The 13,617-nt window shown below is 51.6% G+C and overlaps 1 protein-coding gene across 1 annotated transcript; it reads left to right on the forward strand.

Moving 5' to 3' along the window:
* Positions 1-8,121: 8,121 nt before the first annotated feature.
* On the forward strand, positions 8,122-10,058 carry DNAJC22 (DnaJ heat shock protein family (Hsp40) member C22). Its single transcript, XM_023742355.1, is given in 4 exon segments — positions 8,122-8,365; positions 8,368-8,796; positions 8,799-8,959; positions 9,873-10,058. Coding segments are annotated over 4 exon segments (1,020 nt in total).
* Positions 10,059-13,617: the final 3,559 nt, after the last annotated feature.

Consider the following 13,617-nt stretch of genomic DNA (forward strand, 5'->3'; position numbering starts at 1 on the left):
TGGAGGGAAGACCCTGGCAGTGTGATCTGCCCTCAGCTGTGTCATTTGCAGTGTAACCCCCATAAGCCTCAGTTTACTCATCTGTAAGAGGAGAGGAACCAGCTGGCTGGTGTTCCATCTAAGAAAGTGCCCTTTTTCTTTTTTGCACTCTCTCCTTCCTCCCCTGAAAGGCCAGCCTTGGTGTGGTTCCCTTCCTCTTCCCCCTCCCCACTCTGGCTTTCAGATTCCACGTCCACACAGAGCTGGAAGCAACCTGGGTTGCTTGGTACCCGACCCCTGGCATGAAGGGAAGGGAAGTTTGCCCACCCAAGAGGACAGGGGATGGCATGGGAAGGGAAATAACATTACTGAGTGCCTACCCTATTTTAGGGCTTTTACTTGCAAGTTCTTACTGTGTCCTCACAGCACCCCTAAGGGGTGGGTGTGTTGTCTCCCTTTTACAGATGAGGATCCAGAAAGGGGAAATCGCTTGTCCAGTATCACCCCGCAGAAGGCAGACCTAGAATTAGTTCTGATCTCCTGGCTTCCTCTCAGGGTCCTGGTGAAAAGACAAATGGCATCCAAAGCCGTGGGAGGGTGAGAGAAGCAGGATGCAATCTGAATGAGTCTCAGGGGATACCTCTGTGTGTGAAGCCAGCAGTGCCTGGGTCTTCTTGGTTCAGCGTGTCCCCGACTCCCAGCGCCTCTGAGTTCAACACCCAACAGTCGCTCAACTGCCGGTTAACGGATGGTTGAAGTTAGCAGCGGGGAAGAGCTGTTCAGATGGATACGAGAGTGCAGAAAAATGGAAGGGAGTGGGAAACGAAGGCGATCCAGAGGAAATTTTGCTCCAGGGGCGAAAATGAGGAGAGCTGGCCGAAAGTTTTGAGGACCGCTCTCCGACTCGGGCCGCGGGTGGGAAACAGTTGCAGTTTGACTCCGGGTGGAAAGAGCCGACGTGCCTCAGAGGTGAGGCGAGAGGGCGAGCGCGCGGCGGGGCCCAGGGCTCCCGCTCCTCAGCCTGTGCCCCTGGCACTGCAGCTCTGAGCAGCCCTGGGTTCACAGGGCCGCACGAGGGCAGGTAGGGCTGAGGACCCGGCAGACAGCGGGTAGAGATTGCTACGAGGGCATCTGCCAGGCCAGAGAGCACTGTTCACTTTCTTCCGCAGCCCCCACTTCTGGCCAGGTGCGGCTCCTCGCCCTCCCCTTCCTCTCCACCTCCCTTTGGGCCCCGGTCGGCCCCACCGCTCGTCCGCTCCAGCCTCCAGTTAACGAAATGGGGCGAGCAGCAGCCGCACAGACAGCTGTCAGACCCCTCATTTCTCCGCCGGGATATTGGATCCCGCGCAGGGAGACCGACAGGTGAGCAGAGGGGGGCGCGCGGGTAGTCGAAGGAAGGGCGCCAGCGGGTGACAGCCGGGAGCCTGGAGACAGCGCCGTGCTCGACGCCACCAGGGCTCAGTTAAGCGAGGTCGGCTGGACCTTCAGATCGGCCCTGTCTGCCCGGAGGCCCTGGCTCTTTCCCCTTCCCCAACAAACAAGAGACTTCGCGAGCCCCACAACCATCGCCCCCGGGCTCCAGCCGACCCAGGCCTCCCGTTCCGCACCCCGGGAGCCCGGCTTCAACGTGCTCCAGGAGAGGCTCAGAGTCAGCGGCCGCGGCCTCGTGCTCCCTCCCACCTTCCTCTATTCTTCCCCCCCTTCTCCCCCTCCCTCCCTTTCTCCCTCTCCAGCGGCCGCGGCCTTTATTAGGGATTCCGCGGCTGTCGGTCCCGCCATCCATCCAGTCCGCCGGCAATTAGGCGGCCAGACAAAGAGCAGCTTCGGATGGATGAGGGTCCCGGCGGATCGGAAATGTGAAGGGTCAGCGCTGCCGCCCGCGGCGCACCCCGCTCCCCCCTCCGCATAATCACTGGCCGTCTGTCACTCAGCGGGCCGCCCGGGGAGTTCCGGGGCTCAGGCTGGGGAGAGGGCAGGGGTGGGAGTCAGCCTAGGCGCCTAGGGCAGGGCGAGGGTGGACCTGCTGCCGGGGCGCCTCCTCGCGAGCGGAGGATTGCGGCCTGAGGTGCCTGGGGAAGGAAGAGGGCAAGTTTATGGCCCTGGGTGTTCCCTGAAGGCAGACTGGGGACTGGGGGCTGGGGGCTTCCTATGATGGAGCCGAGACTCTATCTGGGAAAGGAGGTAGGGCTCCCCATTCTGGGAGACTAGGGGACGAAGCCCTAGGGTTTCCGGTCCGTGCAAGAGGAATTGCGCCCAAAGAGATACCCCTTTGGGAAACCGAGGATCGGTATGCTGGTGCACCTCCTATCCGCATAGAATAGCACTACGCTTCTAGTTCCCTGGTCTCCTTAGTGAAATCCAACCTACACCAACTCAAGACAAGCTCCATGGCCTGGCGAACCCGAGTGGAGCCGAGAGGAAGTTCAAGGAGTCCGGGTTTTACTGCGGACTCTTTGGCGCCAGCTCCCAGCTGACAAATCAACATCTCAATCTGACAATTAGTGGTCGAAGTAGCGGGAGAGGGGCTTTCGCCACCCCAGCAGCTCAGCCCTCCCGGCTGGCGGGTAGAGAGGTGGGCGGCGCTGGCAGTGATGAACGACTCCGGGGAGGGGCTCCCGGCCCTTAGCGCGCTTTCATTGCTCGACTGACTGGCGGACTGCGGGCCCGGCCGGCCGCGAGCGGACGTGCCGGGATAGAGGCCAGTGGCGGGAGGAGGAAGTAGCCCCGTCGCGCTGTCTGCTCCCCATTCTTCGCCTCGACCCCGGTACTTGACTCCTTGATCTCGACCTCTCAGCTGTTGGGGTTGGCCCTGGTGCGGGATTTGGGAAGCGGGGGCGGAGAGCTAAGCCCTCTCTCTGGTTTAGGCGATTTAAGATCTGAGATGTCCAAAAAAATAAAAGGGTACACACAGGGCCATATGACTAGGCGCTTCCGCCTGACTTCGGAGAAATTGTGCGTGTCTACGCGCGCAGACGTGGTGTGTGTGACAGGGATTGATGGGTGTGGGTCGCGCGTCGAGGTCAGTGACTGTGTGTCACTGGGATTGTGTCGGCCTAATTTTGTCAGTGGAGGTGTGCTCTGCGCGTGTCTGAGGATGAGCCTCCGCCCCTCCCTGCGTGTCTGTCCCCCCTCCCCCCTTGCTGTCATCCGTCGGTCTCCATTTCTGGAGGAGATGGCAGTGCACAGGATGACAGTTGAGGTGTGTTGGGGGGAGGGAGAAGTTAACTGTGAGAGTGCTGGTCTGAACGACTGCTCCCTCTCCCACTTTTACCCCAAACATTCTCCTTTCCCCAAGCCTCTTGAAAGTGGTGGATTTTTTTTCCCCCCCCAAAGTCTGGAGATCCAGTTGCTGAGTCCTAGGGAAAGAAGTGGTTACCACCAGAGTTCTGTATAGCTCACACCTTTACACATACACATAGTCTCCGATATAAGATGTGGTCTCCAACCCATCTGGCCTCCCTAGGCCAGTGGTGGTGAGAGGAGGAGGTGGATACTGAGCAGACACCTGTGTGATGCTAAGAGAAGGGGCAGATCATCAGACCCCTAGAAAGGCCCACCTCTTTGCTAGCTGCCCCTGGGAACCTCAGTTTTTGGATCTCAGGTCCAGTTACTAGTTGACACCTTGGGAGGATTATGCTAATTATACTCTGATTCTTCACCCTTATAAAAATCTCTTCACTCTGCTTTGTCTCCACTCTCCTTCCCCTCACAAATACAGCGTGGGGTTTGAGCAGGGCCTCCTCCCAGTATGGAATCTCCTGGGTCCACAGAGCAGAGAGTTAGATGACTCTGGGTCTCTATTCTCTCTGTTCTGTTCAACGTATCTTTCAGCCATCTTCGCTTGGCTGTACTCTTCCTTAGGGCTAAGGTATCATTTGGAACCTCTATATTTTTATCTCTGCACTCCTCTTGTGTCTGCATGTCTCCACGTTTAGGGATGTCTTCCAAATTTGCCTCCTTGTGCCTCTTCCATTTTGGGAGTCTCTCCTGTTCCTCTAGGGCTCCTCCAACTGGGGGTAAATCCCATGGAGATGGGGTGCAAGTCTTCCTTTCTCCTCCCATCCAGGGTCGACCGCCAACCCAAAGACCATCACGCGCGGTGTCAGGGCCCGGCCAAGGCCAGGTCGCTTCTCATTGCGGGCACAGGAGCTGGGTAGATGACCCGCTGTCCCTCGCCCGCTCCAAGCCGCCCTCTTCCCGGACCCCGCCCCCTCCGCCCGCCTGGAAAAGGCAAATTTGACATTTTTAAATCCCGAGCCTTAGAGGGATCGATGCGGCCCGGGGGCCCCGCCCGGGGTCGATATTCCTGATTGGGAAGCGGACGCTGCGCCAAGCTCGAGTGTAAATCACCCGGGCTGGGGGAGGGGGTGCGAGGAGGCGAGCGCGACCCAGGCGCGGAGCTAGGCCGGGTCCTGGCTCGGGCCGGACCCAAGGACGACGCAATAAGGAGACCGACAGGCTTAAGAAACTGGGAAAGAAACCCGCTCGGGCCTCCCCCTCCTTCGCTCAGCCCTGCCAACTCCCAGGGCCGGCTCCGGTCTCGCTTCAGCTGCCGCCACCCTCCGTTGCTCCTGGAGCCGCGGGGGATGCCGGCATCGGAGCCAGCCATGCGGCGGCTCCTCTCCGGCCGCTCCCGCGGGGCCCCGGCTTCTGCAGCGGCTGTCACGGAGCCGACAGGCCGGGCGGGCCGGGAAGGGGCGGGTGGCTGCGGGGTAGGGGGTAGGAGATGGCCGGGAGAGGCTGGTGCGGCTCGGGAGCACAGTGGGCGCGCAACAGATGTTTGCAGAATTGAGGGACAGCAAGGTGGCCCCGGGCACCCAGCGGCGCGGAGCCGGAGGCACAGGGCGGCCCAGACGTGGCTGGGTGGAAGCCTGCTGGGCCAGGAGAGGACCCCTCCAGTAGTTGGGGTAATAAAGAGGAAATGGGGTGGGCTTGGAAGTGTGGGCCCCACCTACAATTGCCTCCTGCCTCAGAGGTCTCCAATCCCCGCAGCGCTCTACTGGGGAAACTGAGGCAGCAGAGGCTGAGAAGGGCCAGGAAGGTTGAAAGCAGGATCAGCGACGAGGCTGGGGAGACACTCAGAATTCCCGCGTGGGTTTGTGTGTGAATTCACCCATCCGCCCGGAGTCCCCTTTCGGGCAAATACACCCCCACGCACTCCCGCGGCAGCGCAGACCATCCCCACCAGCTCCAGTTTATCAGGTCTCCTTCTCATTCCCCACCCCGCGCCAGTTTACAGAACAACAATTTGGGGAAAACAATCTGGGCCGAGTGACGGCCCCGTAATTGTGACAAAGTGAGTGCGGGCGACTGGAGAGAACCGGAGGGCGGGAGCGCGGCGGGGCGAGGAGAGGCAGGGGCGCCTCCCGCCCGCCCCGTCGCCCCCTCGTTCGCATTCTGGTCACCTCCCATCCCTCTGCTTAACTCTTCTCCAATTCCTCTTCTCCTAGCCCCTCGTGCCTCCCTTCTCTTGTTTCTCCATCGCTCTTCCCTTTCCTCTGGGTAACGACTCTTCTTCCGCCACCGCCCCTCCCCCGGCGCGCTTTTTCCTCGCTCACTTCTCCCTCTCTCCTCCGTCCTCCACTCGTTTCTCCATCTTTTCCTTGCTATCACTTCGCCCTTGGACCCCTGGCTCTCGCCACACAATCCCCTTCTCTCCCTCTCCTGTCTCAGCTTCCCAAGATCGAGCCCTGAGGCCCTTCCCGACCCCCCACTCTCTGGGAAGCTAACGCAGCCGGAGATTCCTGGGTTCCTCCCAGCCGCAGAGCTAGTAGCGCTAGGCGGCTCGGGGGTCCCCGGCAGCCTGCCTCTTCCCTCCCGCTTCCTCTGCTGCTGCCCCCAACCAGGTCTGTGCGACCAGAGCTAGTTTGTTTGTCCAGCCTCAGCCGCCGCCGCCCGCACTGTTTGCCGAGCTTAGCGCACCGCGGAGCAGTGCCGGCCAATTAAGTCTCATTCATTATTCAGTGGCCTGGGCCGTCCCCGCCCCCAGCCCAAGGCTCCAGCAGCTCTCAGGGGCCCCTCCCAGCCTCGGCCGCACAGTGCGCCCACAGTTAAGAGGCCTTATAGGAAGCGGCATTTCGTCCCCGGGCTGGGCTAAGGAGTGAGGGAGCTGAAGGTGTGAAGGGAGCAGAAGCACTCGTCCGGCTGCAGGGAGGCGACTTGGGTGAGGCTCGCAGATCCTATCCCGCCCCCAAGTCAAGCCTGGGGACGTTGAAGATCCGATCTCCTCCTTTACAGAGGACGAAACTGAGGCTCAAGAAGCGGCTTGACTTGGCCAAGGTCACGTAGCAGGACAAAGATTTGAGCCCAGAACGTTGAAATGAAGGCATCTTGCGTTCCAGTTCCATCCAAGCACCGAGACTGGAGGAAGGCGGATTCCTCTGCTTCCTGAGTCCTGGGCTGCGGCCTCTCTCACCTGGCGGGCCGCCCCCATCTCCTTTCTCTTTGTGATCCTGTTTCTCCCACTTTCCCATAGCCTGCGGAACAGAGTAAACTCAGGCCTCCCACTGGGTCGGCAGGCTCCTCAGGTCTCAGGCTTAGGCCTGGATGAGATCTGGATGCAGTGTCCCCCTGCCCTGTAGGTCTGGAGGAGGGCATTGAGGCAAACTCTGCGGGGGTTCCTTCCTGCAGCCTATCTGTGGGTGTCTCTGCGTTGGTTAGGGAAACTGGAAATGGAGCCATCCAGTGCAGCCTTGAAGGGCAACGGGAGTGTGCAGGGAGGAGAGTGCGGCCTGAAGTGAGGGATAAGGAGCCACCTTCCCATTTTTGGAGGCAGAAAGGGACGAATAAGGGCCTGTTTTTGTGTTGATAGGGTACTGTCTTTTTTAGCACTACCTGCGGGACATCCTTGCTCCCATCAGCTCTGGGCTCCTTTGCGCCAGCATACCACCAAGGTGAGGCAAGGGACCCGCCCGGCCCCGCCCTTCTGTAAGTGGCCACGCCACCTGGTGGCCGTTTTGCCGCAGTGCAGGCGCTTTGGGCCGGGGGTGGGGCACTGCGCCAGCTTCTTTGAGAACCTTGGAGGCTGGACGCGCCTGGAAAACCTTAAACCGAGTTTACCAGAGAGGGCAGGCGAGAGGAGCCCAGGGCGAGAAGGTGACCCCGAGAGGGCCGGGGAGGGCTTTGGAGAGGGGCATGGCTTGGAATGGCCCAGCCTTCTTGATTTTTACCCAGCCGACAAAGACAAAGTCCATATGGATGGAAGTGGGAGCGGAATAAGAGGGGCCATTTTGACTCTGGTCAAAGGAAATGACTGGTCTGACAGGGTTGGGAAGTCCGAGCACCCAGACACGGTCGCTAGACCAGGGACTAGCGGGTACTGGCTGCTGGTCTGTGAGGCCCGCTCTAGGTAGAGGGGAGAGTCTGCAAGCACGCTTTGGGGTCTGGTTTGACATGCTGGCGATTGGTCTGGCCAGTCTGGGGAGGTTTTCCAAGCCTGCCTTGGAAGGAGGTAGTTGAATTGCGGGGTGCCAGGGTCAAAATGTGGTTTTCCAGAACGGTTTAGGTGAAGGGAATTCAGGACCATATATCTTATAATCTCGCGCTCATCCTTTTCAAGTTGGGCTTGTGGGAAAGTTTCTTTATCTGGAGAGCTGGGGAGGCTGGGGAGGAGCTAAAGCCTGGGCCAAGCGTCTGAGGGCGGCCATCCTAGGAGATAAGTAGGACGGGGCAGGGGGCTTTCAAAATATGTGGAAACTTTGGAAGGACATTCTATTCCCCTTCTCTCCCCTTATCTAATAAGCCATTTCCGGAGTCAGTGGTCTGAGGGGAGGTGTGAAATGTAACCTTAATACTTTTTTTTTCTTGTCTGTGTGCTGCGTTCTCAGTTACTCAACTGAAGGCATTTAAAACATTCCCTAAATTTGGAGTCACTGTAAAGAACAGAACTGAGATACTAGACCAAAGAGTGTGGGAGAACTAGCATTTCAGGGACATGCGGGAAGAGCTAGACTTAACTTTTATTGGAAGGAGAAATAGTTACTGTGTTTGGTCCTGGATATAGACCTATGACTGATTTTTTTTTTATCCCATAGGGTCTAAAGATAGCTCTGGGGCCATGATTATCACGAGGACCCTGAGATTTCTGCATTCCGAGCAATGTCAGATGCCACTGGACTTGTTCTGAGATCCCTGCCCTAGACAATGGCCAAGGGACTCTTGGTGACCTATGCCCTCTGGGCTGTAGGGGGCCCAGCTGGGCTCCATCACCTGTACCTGGGGCGAGACAGCCATGTTCTACTCTGGATGTTCACTCTGGGACGTGGAGGGCTGGGCTGGCTCTGGGAGTTCTGGAAGCTCTGAAGCTTTGTAGCTTAGACCAACAGAGCGCAGGGGCAGAGACAGAGCCCAGGAGGGGGGACAGCCCCTCTGAGTCCCATTCACTTTGCTGCCAGATGATATTGGGTATCAGTTTTGGCCTTGTTGCTCTGATTAGCCTTTCTTCCATGGCCAGCTTCTATATTGTGGGCCTCCTACTGGCAGTTGGCCTAGGGGTCTTGCTGGTGGCTGCTGTTGGCAACCAGACTTCAGACGTTAAGAACACATTAGTGACAGCATTTCTTACTTCCCCTATCTTTTATGGCCACCCCATAGCCATCCTGCCCATCAGCTTGGCTGCTAGCATTACAGCCCAGAAGCATCGCTGCTACAAAGCTTCAGTAGGGTCAGAGACACTCAGTGTGCGTCTCTACTGGCTGGGCTTGGCTTATCTGGCTTTCAGAGGCCCACTAGCCTACAGTGCCTTCTGCAACACAGCTGCCACTCTCAGCTATGTGGCAGAGACCTTTGGCTCCCTCTTGGGCTGGTTCAGCTTCTTCCCCTTCTTGGTCACATCATGGAGTCTGTCCTCCTTCTGCCTTAACAAGTCTGGAGGCTGCTGGTAGGGGATCCTGTCTTTAGCACCGGCTACTTCTAGGACTGGGAGAAGCTCTATGATTTTGTTTACAGTTTTCAGGATGAGAAGTGGCAGCTGGTTTACCAGGTAAGGCTTTCTTCCCTCTCCTTCCTGTCTGGGATGATTATTATTACTGAAGCTGGTGACCCTTATATGGAAGTACTGTGCTCATGTCTGCCAGGCCAGGCTCTGGAAGGGTGTCCTGGCTTCTTTGTGTGCAATACGTGATAGTGCAGAGGCTCTAATAGTGAATGGGAAAAGTATATGTATATGTTATTTATTTTTTATTGAGGTATAACATATATAAAGTGCACTAATTTTATGTATTCACCTATGTAACCACCACTCAGAGCAAGGTTCACTCGTGCCTCTTTCCAATCATTACTAACACCTCCAGAGGTGACTTCAGTTGTGACTTCTATCACCATAGATTAGTCTTGCCCATTCTTGAACTTTATATAACTGGAATCATCTAATATATACTCTTTTGTATCTGACTTCTTTCATTCAACATTATGTTTGTGAGATTATTCATACTGTTGCATGCAATTGTAAATTGTTTTCATTACTGTATAGTCTCCCATTGTATGAATATACTATGATTCATTTATCCACTCTATTGTTGGTGGACATTACAGTTGTTTCCAATGTGGGCCTATTGTGAATAAAGCAGCTGTGAACATACTTGTACATGTCTTTTGGTGGACATATGCACTCATTTCTCTTGAGAAGGGGAGTTTTGATTGTCAGAAATGTGAAGTTCCAGGTTGGAAAATGGGCAACTGTGATTAAATGCAAAACATGGTTCTTGATAGGAGATCCAGAACTTGTCCATGTTCCAAAAGGCTGGAATTCTAATCTGAGGCTCTGGGCCTTTCCCACAGGCAAGTAGAAGCCAACTCTAGAGATACCACAGCCTAGTTTAGCAAGGGAGTATGGAGAGGCACCGGCACCCTGACAACTCGTAGAATTCTAATTTGTCGGCTTCTGCTTCCCTGAGGTTTTGGGCCTCCCTGAGGGGGCAACAAATGAAGAAATACATCAGAGTTACTGGGAGCTAGTGAAGATCTGGCATCCTGATCACAACTGCCATCAGACAGAGGAGGTGCAGAGGTACTTCCTGGAGATTCAGGCTGTGTATGAAGCCCTCCGTCAGCCCAGGAAGCCCAGGGGATCGTGGAGGTAAGAAGAAAATTCCTCCTGAGGATGGACTCTTCCTGGCAGAACAGGGCTTCTTGTCCCAGCCTTGCCCATGTGGGGCATCCCAACAATGTTAAAGAAACTTCTTGCACTGGGGATGAGACAACCTTAAAGAAGTGAGAAAGATTGTGGTGGAAGAATGTATTTATGTCTGAATTTCTGACTTCTTGGCTATTGTACTATTATGTTCTTGACTTTTTTTTTTAACTAGAGAGGGAAAGGCATATTATAAAACCAATAAAATATCTGTTAGAGAATATACCACTTTATCCTACACCTGGGACATTGATGACAAGTGATGGGGGAGATTATTTAACACTGATTTTTTTTTTAAATGTGTAAAACACTGGGTTAGGAGATTGAAGGAAAAATATGAAGGTTTTCATATTCGACAAGCTGTCCTATGAAAGAGGGGTTTTGTCTATTCTCTAGGTTACCAAGAGGGTAAGACTGGGATTAAATTTCAAAATTTCAGAAAGAGATTTGAATTCCATTGATGAAGGAACTTTTTAGCAGCTACACTTTTACAAAGAAGGAATAAGCTGCTGAAGGTTTGGGAGTGGGAGGCAGTTGCCCCTGTTGCAGACCCCTCTGCTTAAAGGAGTATTGTGGAGTACCCTCAAAGTTAGCATGGATAGTTAGACTGGCTGAATTCTCAGGTCTTCTCAAACCTTGAGATCTGATTATGAACTACACACCCTACTCCCTAGGAGCTTACAATCTGGTGTGGGATAGTAACACAGGTGCACAGATATCAAAGTCCACCTTGTTCAGTGTTTTTAACTAAGTGTCATAAGAGGTATAAATAGAATACATTGGAGAGGGACAGATAATATTATCTCATGGGGACTCGGGGAAAGATTCATGATTTTCTATCTCATGTATCCTTATAGGGAAAGGACTTTGGGAAACCCTAGGGAACCAACAGTTTGAATGTCTCGGGGGGGACTTATTTAATTTTCAGACAACTAGGCAATGTGGAAAAAAGAGCCTAGGACACCTCATTTTGTTAAAATTGTGTATCTTAACTCCAGCTTTCTTGCTTTTTTTTTTTTTTTTTTGGTGCATTGAATGCAAATTATAGATGTTTTTTCTTTGCATTCGTATAAAAAAATGCATAAAATTTTTTTTCAATAAATTTACTTATATACTCTGATTTCAAGACCAAATTAACTTTTACATCTTTTTAAAGTTGCCAAAAATTGATATACATTTCCTTTGAAAAATATTTACAAATTGTCAAATTATCACATGAAATTTTCATAGACTATTAATAAGTAACTTATTAACATGATATGTAGTACTGTATCAGGAAAATGTAAATATATTAAAAATCATCTATAAGAAAAAAGAGACAAAGGAATGATCGGAGCTAAATTTACTTGATTTGGAAAATTATTTTATTCTCAAATTTTGTCATGAGTTTTTGTTAGAAAAGTATGGATATACTTTAATTTATTCAAATGTTCCCCTATTGATGAGCAGTATCTATATTTTGTCAAGATGAACAATACTACGATAAATATCACTGAATATATGTATTGATGCTTTTTGTTTTTTTGAGGATAGATTCCAACAAGTGATAACGTAGGGTCAAACAGAATATATATTTTAAATTTTGACTGATATTGTCGCTGGTACTTCCTATAAGGTTGTGACAATTCACACTTTCACCAGCAGTGCTTCATGTGTGGCTATTTCTTTGTAATTGGCATGACGTGTTACTGCTCTTTAGTTTTTGCCAAGATGATGGGTGAGAGATCGTATCTAATTACTTTAGTTTGCATTTTCCTGACTCCTAATGAAGTTTAGCGTCTATTATGGATTGAATTGTGTCCCCCAAAAATGTGTGTCAGCTTGGCTAGGCCATGATTCCCAGTATTCTATGGTTGTCCACTACTTTGTGATCTGATGTGACTATCCTATGTGTTGTAAATCCTAACTTCTATGATGTTAATGAGGCAGGATTAGAGGCGGTTATGTTAATGAGGCAGGACTTAATCTACAAGGATTAAGTTGTATTTTGAGTCAACGGCTTCTGAGATATAGAAGAGAGAATCCAGCAGAGAGGAGAGGGACTTCATGCCACCAAGAAAGAAGTGCCAGGAGCAGCATACTTCCTTTGGACCTGGGGTCCCTGCACTGAGAAGCTCCTAGAGTAGGGGACAATTAATGACAAAGACCTTCCTCCAGAACCGACAGAGAAAGACTTCCCCTGGAGCTGGTGCCCTGAATTTGGACTTCTAGGCTCCTAGACTGTGAGAGAATAAAAATTCTATTTGTTAAAGCCATCCACTTGTGGTATTCCTGTTATAGCGGCACTAGATAACTAAGACAGCATCTTTTCAAATATTTATTGGACGTTTACATTTCCCCTTCAGTGAATTGCCTGATCATATTCTCTGCCCCCCCTTTTTTTTTTCCCAATTATGTTCTATTTGTCTCTTTCAAATCTATTTTTTTGGTATCCTTGCTTCTTAGGAATCTTAAACCTTTGTCATACGTGTTATAGATGTTTTTTCCCTATCTGTGGCTTGACTCTTGATTTTGAGAATGAATTTTAATGTCAGAAGGATCAGGATTTCAATGTGGTTCCATGATTTTCTAGCTGTGTGTTTTTGAGTTTCTTTAACCTTTTGGAGTCTTCCCATTAAAAAAACATTTCCAAAAAGTCAATTCTGACTCATAGCGACCCTATAGGACAGGGTAGAACTGCCCCACCAGCTTCCTAAGGCTGTAATCTTTATGGAAGCAGTCTGCCACATCTTTCTCCCACAGAGCAGCTGGTAGGTTCAAACTGCCAACCTTTGGGTTAGCAGCCGAGCACTTAACCACTGTGCCACTAGGGCTCCTTCTCAAGCCTTAGTTTCCTTTAAAACAGATAATAATATTATCTTCTTTTAAAGGGTTGCTGGTGACTTTGGATGAGCTACTTATCACTCTGGACCTCAGTTTCTTCCTTGTGAGGGAGTTGGACTTAGATGACCTCTGAGATTGCTTTCAACACTGATTTCTGTGGTGGTTAATGTTTCTGCTGATGCTTGTGTTAAATGATTTGGCTTGTCATTTTCTGTCTGCCTTTTGGTAGATATTGTCTTGGAAAGAAAATATATGTATAATTACTTGAAGAATGGTATAATGACCACCTCCCTGCAAAAAAAATCACCTGCATCCCACAGTCCCTGTTTTTATTTATTCATGCTCTCTTCTAGTTATCATCCATAAATGTACATAATTTTTATATGGTTGAGTCATATGAAGGATATAATTTTGTACTGTTTTTTCCCTCACTGAATTTTAAGCATTTTTACAAATCGCTATAAAGACTTCATTATATATGTATATATGTATGTGCGTATTTATATGTTAATATGCTCAGCTAATCAAAGGTTGGAAGTTCAAGTTCACTCGGATGCACCTGGGAAGAAAGGCCTAGTGATCTACTTCTGAAAAGTCAGCCATTGAACACCTTATGGAGCACAGTTCTACTCGGACACACATGGCGTTGCCATGAGTCAGTCAGTTTGACGGCAACTGGTATTGGT

This window comes from Trichechus manatus, unplaced genomic scaffold (genome assembly GCF_000243295.1).
Source record: "Trichechus manatus latirostris isolate Lorelei unplaced genomic scaffold, TriManLat1.0 scaffold00209, whole genome shotgun sequence".
Classification (NCBI taxonomy): Eukaryota; Metazoa; Chordata; class Mammalia; order Sirenia; family Trichechidae; genus Trichechus; species Trichechus manatus.